Source organism: Limulus polyphemus, unplaced genomic scaffold (genome assembly GCF_000517525.1).
Source record: "Limulus polyphemus unplaced genomic scaffold, Limulus_polyphemus-2.1.2 Scaffold1137, whole genome shotgun sequence".
NCBI lineage: Eukaryota > Metazoa > Arthropoda > Merostomata > Xiphosura > Limulidae > Limulus > Limulus polyphemus.
Window position 1 is genome coordinate 130,607 of NW_013666747.1, and position 14,510 is coordinate 145,116.

A 14,510-nucleotide genomic window follows, 5' to 3' on the forward strand; every position below is an offset into this window, starting at 1 on the left:
AACTCCAACCAGTTAGGAAATCTAAACTAAAAGTGATTATCCAAAGGTTATCTTTGTCTTCTGTTATCAGTTATCAGCTAAGATAATCTACTAAATACGTTGTTTATTTCAGTCCATCTTTCTATAACTTTTAAGCCTCACAGCTGGAAACAGTTAGAACTGTAAAGTCCTGCTTGTACTAAAACTGCAATATTGTTTAATATCTCGGCTTGTTTTCAAATAGGTGTTGACAGATATTTTTATCTGTTTATATAGACAATATGGAATTTCTGTTTTTATACAAAACCAAAAATTACTAACAACTTGAAATATACATCATACGAAAGGGGGAATCGACCAGATAGAAGAATAGAAAAAAAAACAACCTAAAATGGCATTTGGTCGTAGGTAAAAACAATTTCTAAATAAATAGGTCCATCTATTTTGAAAGCATTTACATAAGGAAATAAATCGAAAAGCAATCATGTTAGATGACTTCCAGTGCAGAATGACAGAGAATTCAGATTGCGAGCAACTAGTTCTAATAGACATTATATATATATAATATATCGTGTGTTTTTATTTGTTTTTTGAAATTTGCACTGTCTATCAAGCAATGAAAACAGAACCTGATACTTAACAGAGAGATATGTAGGTAGGCGTGAGTTACAGAACGCGAACTGTAGTGCACCCTAATGGAGGACGTTGTTCTGGGGGTAGTGATACGCGGTATGTTAGATTTACCCTTTCTCTCTTGAAGAAAAAGTTGTGTTAACACGAAATTCTGTACGAACATTTTACATTGTATACTTTATAGATTAAATTTAACCATGAAAGATAGAACCAAGAAATTTTCCAGTCCTCTAGTAGATATACAGTTGCCATGAAGTCATACATAAGCAAATACCGCGTATCTTTAGGCATATAGCATAATAAAAGCATCGCACGCCAACGCTTGGCCTACTCTTCTCCGGCATGCTAGTCATTGGGCAACATTCTGTTCATTGTATTTTAAAGAAGAGCACTTTCGTATCGTGCTTACTAAAATTGGTTGTTTATTGTATACGGGAAAGTTGAAAACACTTCGAGTTTTTTTCCTGTTCATTTGATCTCCCCGTTGGGTCAGCGATAAGTTTACGAACTAAAAATGTTAAATTCCAAGGTTCGATTTCAAGTGGTGGATAGCGTGAAGATAGCCCATTGTGTGGACTTACGCTGAGATCTGGCTTTGTTTTTATCTAGTTTTAATTTAAGAAAATACTTTTGCACATAAACATTATGTAACAACGATGACAATTAACAGTAAAATATTTTTCTCAGGCAGTACTGTTTAGGTATTTTATTGCTGATTTTTTACTGGAATTTTACTTCGAATATTAAACAGTGAAAAATTCACGAAAAATTCTGAAGGAAAAATGTAAAGCAACATAACTATATTATAGCTTAATCTGTTCTATAAAAGCAAGAAAATATTTTGTATGAAAAAAAACATTCGTGATTTACCCAGTGAACAGATCAGGAAACGACCACATTACATAGTCTATCCGTACTTAGACAGTTTGTTGTCTAAACATACCAGTTTCATTTGGTAAGCTCATAAAGTATTAGACATAAGGCCATGATTTACGAGCATTTGTGAAACGAAATATAATTTATTTTGAATCAGTAGCTGAAACAGCTTGGGATTATTATATTATTCTTATTCTTTTGTTTTATACAATACACTAAAACCTGAACATTTAGCGTACTGATTTCATTTCAAAATTTTTTGCATGTTCCTAATGTTTATAGAAAAATGCCAATATTCCATGTAAATACTGTTCTATAAAATGTCTTAAGAAACTAAATGTCACTTCTTACGTGCCTGATGAAGAACTATGCAGAATAAAGGTGTAGAGTAATATTGAACTTATAACTTTCTTACTTTAAGCACAACAAAGATAATCTAACTACTAAGTAGAACCACTGGACCATTCATGAAAGTATACAAATAAGTAAAAATCGAGTACACGTCCACTTACGAACTACATAAATTTACTTTAAGTAACATAGCTTTTATTATGGAGTGGCCACACATCATGATAATTCATACTTTTCATAATCAAGCACTACGTATCATCAGAGTCAGAGAGTAGAAACATTTGTAAATCGTATTTATTTATACTTTTTATAGTCAAGTGTTGAATATAAGCACATTAAATGAATGGAAATATTTGTACTTAACTGTTAGTTGAACTTTATATAATCAAGTAATGAGAATCACTACATTGAGAGAGTAGAGGCACTTGTAATTCATGTTTAGTTATACTTTATACAATCAAGTGGTGTGAATCGTCACAATGAGAGAGTGGAAACACTTGTAATTCATGTTTAGTTATACGTTTATGTAGTCAATTGTTGAGAATCACCATATTAAGAGAGTACAGACATTATAATATTATTTAATTATACTTTATATAATCAAGAATTACGAGTCACCATACAGAGAGAGTAATGACACCTTGTCAGTTTTTTAGTTCTTTTTTCAAATGTGTATTTGCCCAAACTTTTTTTTTTGGTGATCGTCAAATCGTGTATTTAATTTAACTTGTTTGATATTGGTTACGTAGAGTTATCATAATCGTTATTACGAGTAATTTATATGTATATAAGTAAATAACGGATATTCTAATGTTATGAATACCGTTGCGTTGCTGTGAAATAACGTTTATCTAATAGTTTTATCTAAGTGCTATAAAATCAGAAGTTGAATCCACATTACATCAGTTGTTCTTAAAGCTTCTTTCTTCTATACTCCTGCTATGATGTCACTAGACATTTCAAGATGAGTTCATATTATTGTCGAAGACCGCTTTCATTATTTATTTACTAACTGCAAAAAAAAAAAAAGAGTCATCAAAATATTTATGGTACCACAGTGGCTGTGATGATTATTTTAAGAGTTTATACAGCTATATAGTTTCATCAGAGAACCTTGATATAAAATAATCAAGAAAACCAAGAACAGGTGATTTTAACAAACATATTCTACTTTGAAAAAGAAATTCTGTAACGTTTTGAAAAACTTTGTTTTATTTTTAAAGAAAGATTTCGAAATAGTTACAACTAAAATCCTAATACGACATCAGCGCATCTTATGCAAGTCACCATATTAATCAGTTTGAGACATTATGACAACAGGTTACTTAGTGTAAGACATTGTTGTACTAGGCTAATGAATGTAAGACGCTATGAGACATTTTTACACTAGGCTATTCAGTCTGGGACATCGTAATGATAGCTAATCAATGTGAATCAGTTTGCCTCATTAACTGATTAAATTTATATAACATAAGACTTAGTGGACATTTAACTCAGTTTCTACCACCAGAGAGAAGTAAACGCATATCAGTATCTTAACAATGTTTTCAAAATAATATAATGTGAAACACTGGTATTTCAGCATATCTTTATTATGTCAACATACTACGATAGAGCGAGAAAATGGATATTTAAACCAATAATTCACCATACTTATCAGTACTGGTTCACTGATATGTGCATTTTTTTTGTCTATTTTTTTAAAACTCGAATACTTTTCGAAACACATTTAAGATAGAAATTTGAATGCAATTTGATTAAATAAGTAGATCACACTACATTACATTAAACTTTCCTTAACATTAACCATCACAACATCATCCTACCTTTAAAACTTTCTAACTCAATGTCACCATCTTGTAATAAATATGTTGAATAAAGGAGTTTAACTGTCAAATCAAATAATTCTTGACTTAAGGCAACTCGGCATATAATTCACATTTCTACAATCTGTATATGAAGACAGTAAAACAGTATACAAATTACAAGTATATATTATAATTTATACCTACTACAATCCATATATAAAGGTGGCATAGAAAATACATGTGTATATGATCACTTAAACTTACCATAATCTGTTTATGAAGACGCATACGAACTACAAATGTCTACGAAACGGGCATAAGAAATAGAAGTCGTACGAACTGCGAAAAAAAATTGAAAGTTTTTGTACGTTGGTCAGAACTTCTTAATCTATATTTACACTGAACTTTAAATCTAATAAACAAAAAGACGTTCACAAGTATTTTACAAATACTACAAATGTAGTCATAACTGTTATAGGTTCTCCAATAAGAAAAAAATAAAAGACTTAGATATCATTTATAAACGAATGGCCCTAAAAGCTTCGTGAGTAATATGCAAAAAGAAATGAAGAGAAAGACTTGTCCATAAGATTAATCAGCTGTAACCTATATTATCAGTGTAAAGATAATGTTATGCAAATTAATTTATTCTTCTCATTAATTCTCTATTTCCATGACTATCAATCGTTCACCTAAACAAGAATAAAATAGAAAGAAATTCATTAAGTGCTTTAGAGCTTGTAGAAGAACAAAATGAACAGAATATGAAACCTACCACAATAAATCACTGACCTGCTTTTTAAGTTATTATTAAAACAGGTATTGATATAGTTAGTAGTGTATTCAATTTTTAGTTTTTTTGGGGAAACATATTTATACTAAATAACATTTAAAAATTCCTATATTAAAGCTTAGCCGAAACATTAGAATTGCCCTAACATCTTTTTAACTAAGAAACAATTAAACGCCCAGTGGCACAGCGGTATGTCTGTGGACTTACAACCTTAAGAACGTAATTTTAAACAAACAAACAAAACAAATGTACGGAAAGAAGAAACAGAGATAAACTAATAACATTGATATATATAAACATACCACACAGGGAAGGTAGAGATATGAAAACATCGATAAATAAATATTCCTTAAAAAAAAGAGAGATATAAAAATGATAACATTGATATATAAATATTGTTGACAAAGAAGACATAGTATGTATGATGAAGAAAATAACATTTATATATAAAATATTCGCGACAGAGAAGAAAGAGATGAATCAAATGATAACATTGATGCATAAATATACCTGAGAGAAAACAGAGAGAGAGAGTGAGGTGGAGAAGATGAAAACATTGACATATAAATATTCTAGACAGAGAAGAGAAAGAGAGAGATTGGGAACAGTGATATAGATATATATATATACATGATCCTGGCAGAAAACAGAGAGAGAGAGAGATGGAGAAATGATAACATTAATATACAAGAATTCCTGACAGAGACGAGAAAGAGAAACAAATGAGAAATTGATAACATTGCTATATGTATAAATATTCCTAACAGAGAAGAGAGAGGGGGAGACGGAGAACACTGATATATAGATATTCCTCGTGGAGAAGACGAAGAGATGGAGACAGCGATATCAGTCACATATTTATAAGTATTCCTGGGAGAGAAAAGAAAGAAATATAGAAAAAATTATAGCATTGATATATAAGTATTTCTGACAGAAATGAGAGAGTGCAGATAGCATTGATAATATTATAGCATAAATATACCTTAAGAGAAGATGGAGAAAACAATAACATTCATATATACATTGTTTTCACATCAATATTCTTTAATTTATATAATTAAAAGTGCTCAACTGACAATTTAATGTCTATATAATATATCCGGGCTATATAAAATAAACACTCGAAACATGTTAAATAGTTCAAAGCTAAAATTTAATTTAAATATCTGCAGTACATTCTCTGTTAGAATTGTTCATTAATCAGATACTTTGATAATGTTGAAACTTAATGTCAGTTAATTTGGTAATTTATATTATTCTACCGTGTCATACGTAAATGTTCTAGCGACGAACGTAACTTTTTCGTGATTTCTATTTGTACTACTAATAACATGAAATCTTTGACATGTGCCTTAATATTTTTATCAGTAGATTATATTCGGGTCTAGATGTGGATGTAGTTTTGTTTTACGTTTACTATAAACAATAAACCTAGACGTGAAATTAGAGTAATTTATATTAAATGAATTATTATTTCTTAATTAATATAACTTACAATTAATTAATTCATTAGTTCAGTCAAACGTATTCTAATTTTCTAATTAAGAATTAAAATAATAGAAACTGTAAAAGTAATCGAATAGGAAATGAAAGGGTACACTCTCTTTGTTGCATCTGTCTAGGTTCTAGGAGTTCAATTGATTTGGCTTCATTAGTCATATGACATGTTTTAAGCTGCATATATAATATAATTATAGTTTTAGTTTTAAAATAGTCACGTTAAATTGTATATTTTTATTCTCATCTATATTTACAATTTTACAAAACATTTGAATATTTTTTCTTTCAGAATTTTACAGTGTTATGGAGAATGAAGGCTAATACAAAGCTGAAGTACTGAAACAAGGACTGTGACATTCTCGATGGCAAGACATCTTTATGAAACGGCATTCGACAGCAAAGTTCGACGTGAAGTAGAGGATATTGACGAGTTGGCTCAAAGTCCCGTGCTGTCAGAGTTCAGACGAAGAAGACACAGCTCTGGGCCAAGATCAGGCTCCGCGCCGTCTTCCACCAGCGGATCTTCTTCTAATACACCAACCCACCAACCATATGTTATAGCTAGGGAGTCGCCACGTAGGGTTCTTCGTCAGGCTCTTCCTCAGTTTTGTCCCACAGAAAAAAGAAAAGTGACTCTGGTGCGAGATAGTCCCCGTTCTTCGCCTATTCATTCGCGTAACCATAACACAGGTCCTCCTCCTGTATGTGGACTAACGAAAGGAACAGAATTTGAACTGAAGAAATATGGAAGGGATTCTCCGTTTCTCGGGAAGAAAAACTGTGAGAAGGAATCTTCCTTCACAGAATCTGTTCCAGAATATTCGAAGAAAGCCATTAACCCCCAATGCCTAGTTTCTACAAGTAACATGATTCAAAAAGAGAAGTCTTTCAACAAATTAGTGCCTGGATCAGATAGTCGAATGTCAAGAAAAATGCAACACTATGAAATTGGAAAACCTAAATCATTTGAGACACTTACAGGTTCTTTAGATCGCAAAAACTTCAAAACAGATAAAAATAATTTCACTTCTAAATTATTTGTTGAAAACGGTGCTTTTATAGACAATGCTCACGCAAACAAACCCGATGTTTTTACTTCCATAAATCTAGAAAATAAAAGGACAGACAGTGGTAAGAAATTTTTGAAACGCTTTGAGATGTGGGGCTCTCCAAAGCGTTCAAATACATCTGATCAAGAAAAATCTTTATCAAAATCCTTTATTTCAGGTTTTAAAAAAGATTCTTCAATGTTTGACTCGAAGCAGTCATTAAACAATCCCCAGTTGTTTATACGGTGCAAACACTTAGTCTCTCGAACTGACCAAAATGGCTTAAAAGATATTTCAAAAACCAATATACCTTTTTCGGAAAATAGTCAGCTCTCAAAGTCTGAACAAAATGCACCAGAGAAAAACCAGCCGTTGAGGAGCAATTCGCAAAATGCAAGGTCCCCACAGGATAATCGGTTACTGTGGAATGTATCAGAACTAAAACTAAAATCTGATGATCGAGATCCCCTCAAGGAGAATAAAACAACAGATGAAAGTAATAACTTAATGCAAGGTAAATACTGTCAACAACTAGAGAAGGGTGAGAATACAAGTCAAGATGATTCTTTTGTAGGAAAAGAAGATCATGAACATTTTAAATCAGATAAAGACGCAGATATTAATGAAAAAACAGTCATGAGGCCAAAAAGACCTGGATCCCTTCCAATTCCTAGCTTAGCAGGAGTATTCCCGCCAATGAATATAAGAACTCATCAGACTCAGTCTCCTACCGATAGCCCTAAATTCCCAAAAACGGATAACTCTGGTAACAAACCATCCACGTCAAAAGATTCAGGTGTGGTTAAGTAGATTTTATATATAATATATATTGAATATATAGAATATTTATATTTTAAATTTTTGACTTTCAAAAGCATAAAAGAACGTATATTTCAACACCAGTCAAGTGTTAAATTTATTATTTAACGCAAGATTAAGTTAATAGGGCAAAAACAGCTTATTGAATTAGTCACATATAAGATTTACGGTTTAAACGCCGAAAGCCGATAAAAAATTGGAAACCAATACGCGTGAAAATGTTATAAATACAAATTAACTGTAGTTTTTTTTAGATTCCTCTTAGTTTGTCCATTGTGGCTCGGAATGAGATGCAAAAAAAGATAGTAGTATTCAAGATCTATGTTTTGTTGTTTATCTCCCACAAGTTTCAAGATCTATGTTTTGTTGTTTATCTCCCACTATAAGCTTTTCGTTCAATGCCAGAACTTATCAATTGATTTGAACGATGAGAGACAAAGGATTCTATGAAATTCTATTTACATACATAGTATAATACTTTAAAAGTTACAGTTTAAACGCCGAAAGCCGACAAAATATTGAAAACTAATAGAGCTACTATTTAATTAGAAAGGAGTGACTTATAGAAGATAAAATACTGATCTGAAATGTTATTTTTTACACACTCTAATTTTGAACCGTAATTCTAACCGTAACTCTAATTTTGAACCGTAATGAACAAGGTAAGAGAAACTTATTTAAATGTAACTATCTCGTTAAACTTTGTTCTCAATCAAGAATCGCGCCAAAATATTTAAAAGAGACATTTCTAACTCAATATAAAATATACATTTTTATACGTCATATATGGAGCATGAAGAGGTAAAACATAAACACTAGTGAAAATTTGATGGTTAAAAATATTATCTTATGTGACTTTTAGATGTGGAACACGGAAAAGTAAGATTTACTCACCATCAAAACGTTAGTGGTTAAATATATTATCTAACTGATGTGTAGTGAATGGTTAAAAGGATCGCGACATTCTCTATGGCAAGGCATTTTAATGAAACGACATTCGACAGCAAAATTCGATGTGAAGCATGGTTATTTATATGATAACAAACACTGTCATTGCTAAACCTGTGTGAAATAAGACTAATCAATATTTTCAATCGAAATTAAAGCATTTTTAGTATTTTAACTAATAGTGTCATAAGTCGTTACTTCGGAGTTGTTTTTGGAGTACTTTAATTAGGAGAAAAACGTGTGGCAAGTAAAATGTTTTATTAAGTATAACTTCAGATAATATTCTCATATATATATATATATATATATATTAATCTTTTATGATATGTACTACTATTATTATTCGTATTCTTCGTTTCACACCTGACTGATTATTTTGGACAAGCATTAAATCAAAGTAAAAACCTTTAGAGGTACTTAAAGGTAAAATAACATGATAACGTTCTTAGTGGTATATGAGTTTTCCTACTGGAGCTTGATTTGCATTTCTGAAGGTAATCTGTACAAGAACCTGGATCTTATAAGTTAATCCAGCTACCACTTTAATGGCAACATGAAGCTTATATGTATGTGGAATATATTCCTTATATAGCGGTTGGAGACGGCTTGAATGGGTAATGAGAAAAAACTTTATTATAAGTTTAACATAACAGCAAATGTACAACGTTTCGACAAGGTTTTGTCATCATCAGGTACCACATCCTCAACAAATTTTATGCAGCTTACCAAATAGTTTGAAAACAAAAATGCATTGCAGCTTCTAAAAGCAGATCTACATACAATACATGAAAAACAGGACAAGAACAACTGAGTCAATAAGGATAAGTGTAGACAAAGCTAACATCCATGCTTCCTGAAGAACTAAGTGAACAGGACAGTTTGACGATGAATTCTGGCGGTTTACGGATCAATTATAAATTCTTAGCTAGTTCAAGTATATATACATTTGTAATTGAAATACAGCAACAAATCGTCAAATACAGGTTTCTGTTTTTGAAACTGTAGGGAAAGTTTCTTTCATATAGTACGTTTGTGTTGGTTTGATCTAAAACTAATTTGTTTTTAATAATAATTTGAAAGAAGTAAAAGCGGACAGCAAGTAGGTTAAAAAATAATTTCCTTATCTTAATCTACTAAATGACTTTTTAGCCATATATACTTTTTCAAATAACTAAAACCTTTAGCTAAAAAGCTTGAATATTTCCAGGTATCAAAAGCTGTAAAACTTGAGAAACTCATTTCATGATGTGAGTGTAGCTGTCGCCCTCTGGTAGTATAATTTTGAACTTCAACATCTATAACATTTTTTTGTAGTAAAAATGTAACGTGATATATATTTTATAGTGTTTTTTAATTTGTTCAAGAAAAAGATAGAATATCAGTTTATGTACTGTCTTATGCTAACATTCACCTTAAACGGTGTGCCTGAGTTTACCAGGAATGATTTGCTTTTTTTTAAAGATAGTTTTCCTTTTGAGAACATCTATTTATCATTCTTGCTGCTCTCATATGTTACATATTTATGTTCAGGTTCAGAATTTCATTGTTGTGAGGAAAATATAAAAATCAAACCCTAATGATCCTGCTACTATGTTCTAATGTATTTTTTGTAGCACGCACCAAACAGTTTACACGGTATAAAACTTTTTTTAGGAAATTAAGTTTCATAAAGCACTCAGGTTGAATGATTACGTTTACATATAGTTAAAGGTTCTATACTTTGTTTTGGATATCAGGATTGGATAGTGTTTTAGTAATGTGTTTCTAAGAGTGTAAGTATGTTTTTTACCAGTAACTTTAATAACACATTTAAACATATAATTGTCTACTATTCTAACAGCAAGTAATTAACAGAAGCTCATTTTAGTTTAATATATATTTTAAGCTACAACATAGCAAACCTCTTTAAACTTTCAATTTTATAAACCAAAATTAACAGTACCACAAAATGCAAAAATTTGCTACAATAGAAACTGTAGTGTCAGACAATAATAATCATTCACAGAAATTTGTTACAAATAAATCTGAGGTGGTTGTCTTTCACAGAAAATTGTTGCAAAGAAAACTACGGTGTGAATCAATAATCCTGCGCAAAGGTTTGTTACAATTGAATCTGCTCTGTTAGGCAAATAATCCTTTACAGAAATATGTTACTATGCAAACTGCGATTTAAGGCAACAGTCCTTCCTAGAAGGTTCTAACAAATAAAACTGAAATGGCATTCAGTAGTCCTTCACAGAAGTTCGTCACAATTGAAACTTCGGTGTCAGTCAATAGTCCTTCTGTCACAGAAGTTTGTTACAAAGGAATCTTTCGTGTCAGGCTATAATCGTTACTGAAGTATCCTGACACAGCAGATTCCATTGTAACATACTTCAGTAACGATTATAGCCTGACACAGCAGATTCCATTGTAACATACTTCAGTAACGATTATAGCCTGACACAGCAGATTCCATTGTAACATACTTCAGTAACGATTATAGCCTGACACAGCAGATTCCATTGTAACACAACAGTTCTTCACAGCTGTTTCTTACAATGGAAACTGGATTACCAGTCAATAGTTTTCACAATAATGAAACCAGAGTGTAAGTCAATAGGATTTCACAGAAATTTATTAAATTGGAATCTGCCTTATGATGCAATAATCCTTCACAGAAACATATTACAATGGAAACTTTTGCGTTCGACTTCCTTCACAGACAACTGTTACAATGGAATTTACATTGTTAGGCAATGGGTCTTCACATAAGTTTGTAGCAATTGAAACTACGGTGTTATTCAATAGTCCTTCACAAAAGTTTGTTACGTGTTTTAAGTCATTATTCATTCAAAGAAGGTTCCTACCATGGATATTTCAGTGTCAGATAATCGCAAATGGACTCCGCCGTGTCCTTCACAAATATTTATTACCAAGGTATCAATTGTGTTATTCAATAGCCCTTCATAAAAGATTTTTAGTTTTCTTAAATGAAAACTACGGTGTCAATCAATAGTCATTAACAGATGGATATTAGAATGAAATCTGCCTTGTGACTCAATACGCCTTCACAGAAGTTTGTTACAATGGAATCCGCAGTTTTTATCTATTCATTTTTATAATGGAAATGACACCAGTTGCAAAGCGATAAGTCTGCAGACTTATACCGCTAGAAAACCGAGTTTCGATACCCGTGGTGGACACAGCCCAGACAGCCCATTGTGTAGCTTTATGCATAACTACAAACATAAAAAATAATGGAATTACGATGGCAGACAATAGTACGTTTTCATGGAATTCAGCTTAGCCTGATTATAAGTAGTTCCGAGGATAATACAGGAAATAAATAATAGCTTGTGTAAAGTGCGACTGGTTATCTGAAGCAAAAAGCCATAATTATGTTATTAGCCGTGTTTAAACATTTGAAAATATTTTAAAGAAAGTGTTAAAAGCACCTGAAGTATATCTACAGTAAGTATACCACATATCCATCGCTGTTTATTCACTGTGCTTGTTTTAACAAACCTACTTATTCTGTTTGTTTTACCGAAGCTATTTATTCTGTTTGTTGTACCAAACATATTTACAGTATTTGTTTTACCAATCCTTTTTACTGTGTTTCTCTTACCAGAAACGTCTAATGTGTTTGCCTTATCAAAACTTTTTCGCGTGCTTGCCTTATCAAAGCCATTTAGCAATGTTTGTCTCATAAAACTTTTAACCCGGTTTGTCTTATAAAAGTTTCAATCCTGTTTATCTTTCCAAAACTGTTTTTTCTCTGTTTGTCGTATCAAAGCTGTTTACTGTTTTTATCTATTTACGGTTTCATACATTTGTATAGTGAACCAATTATATTGTATGCAGCAATTATGTTTCCACTTGTATAACTGATCCAAGTAAGATTTTCAGAATCCCAAAGATATTTTAAGTTAATATTACTGTTTAAGACACTGTGCAATCAAAAAGTTGAAAATTTAGGTTCTAGAACAATTGAAGGAAGTTGTGATTAGTTAGCAATTTCGAGTTGTTTAATCACTCCATTATTTTATTGCATTTTTTTCTATTATATAAAACATTTATGTATTATTTTAGTAAATATACATATAATCTAAGTACATATGTAAAATATAAGATAGATATTGATAGATATGTAATTAGACTTACTTTTCTAGAGAAAGAAATATAGATGAAAAAATGTATATACTTGAAAAAAAATGTAGCCACAAAACAAATATCCAACACCGGTACACAAATTATAGGATAGGTCATTATGTAATGTGCACTGGTTTTGTGAACCACATAATGACCGGCCCTATAGTCCTCCGGAGGGACAACGGTAATTTTAGGGATTTAAAATGCTACTATAATCAGGGGGGTTTGATTGCCTTCGGTGGACACAGCAGATAGCCCAATGTGGCTATTCTATAAAACACACACACCCCCTATGATTTGTGACCTGGTGTTGTATTTTTATTTTGTAGCTGCGTTTTTATTTTTTCAAGTATTATTTATTTATTTTTCTTCTTCTATACAGAACTAAATCTAATTACATTTCAACTATGGTTTGGATAAGCTGTGAAAAATTCACGCTATACTTCTTTTTGATGTAATCCTTAAAAAAATGGTAGGTGACTTAAATATATAGATATATTAATGTATGCGTTTGTGTGAATATGTGTAAGTATATATCATATGGATCTTTTAAGTGAGTCGTTTTATAAAAACAAGTCAGATTATAAAGTTAAGGAGCGGTATTTTTTTTGGGGGGGGGTATATAGAACGATGTGACATTTCAAGAAGAATAGCAACCTCTTGACAAATATACTTATATAATTATTGTATTAAGTGTCGATCTTTATGGAATCTTCAATGAGAGTTGAGAGAATTCATGTTTAGAAGAAATATTTAAACATACTTAATTTTAATGTTGATTTTTGATCAAAATTTTTGACAAATATGTGCAAGAACCAAATACAAGACAACTTTGTGAATGTTGGTTATCAAAATAATTTTATCTTTATATATTATTTACAAACACCTGGTTTCATCAGATTGTTACTTTTAGTAACAATTTATGCAAAAGATAAACTCCAGATTCTTTATGTCAAAAGCTCTTTTTTTATATAATTCTTATAAAAGCAGCGGTTTAAAGGCCGAAAGTTAACGAGACATTAGAAACCAATAAGTCTTGTTTAAATAGTGTGTTTAAGGAGTACAAGTATAATTCTAAGATAGAATTCCGATTATGTACACTTATCATCTAACTGTATCACACACATTACTTAATAGTGTTTCCTAAAACTGGATAAAATACATAACTGCAAAGACCTTTTAATTGTACTGTATCCGATTTATACGAGGGGCAATAAGATCCTTCACGATTAGAAGGTGCGTATGTTGTTTCGTAGATAAGTTAGCATCAAAGAACAGAAACTAAGTCTGCCTTTGTTAGCCTTCTCTTGGTTCGAAATGCTCTTCTATGATCGACCTAGTCTCTTGGGTGTGTAGTCTTTCACAGAAAGCAAATTGAATTTCTTCAAAATAAGATTACTCGATAAAGGAAGTGACAAGAGAGTACAGAATTCTTCATAACGGCTGATAGCGAGGGATTTGGAGCTTTTCTCGTGTATTGTAGCAAAACGACAGGTACTGGGGGATTTCTTCAGCCTAGGAAGAATATTGTCACGTGTGAACAAACTCAGTTGTTACTTTAGCTTTCAATTCCGCGGTAGATTGCTCGACTTTTAGGTTATTACGTCTCGAGATTTAAGG

General features: G+C 31.4%; 1 protein-coding gene across 6 annotated transcripts in view; it reads left to right on the forward strand.

The window, feature by feature from the left end:
- LOC106462300 overlaps window positions 1-14,510 on the forward strand; it is a 111,887-nt gene that overhangs the window by 63,718 nt on the left and 33,659 nt on the right. For all 6 annotated transcript variants that reach the window (XM_022389504.1, XM_022389508.1, XM_022389506.1 and 3 more), the window contains one exon: window positions 6,230-7,785. In XM_022389504.1, the coding sequence (XP_022245212.1) occupies window positions 6,303-7,785 (1,483 nt within the window). In that variant the 5' untranslated portion in view covers window positions 6,230-6,302. The remainder of the gene's footprint in view (window positions 1-6,229; window positions 7,786-14,510) is intronic.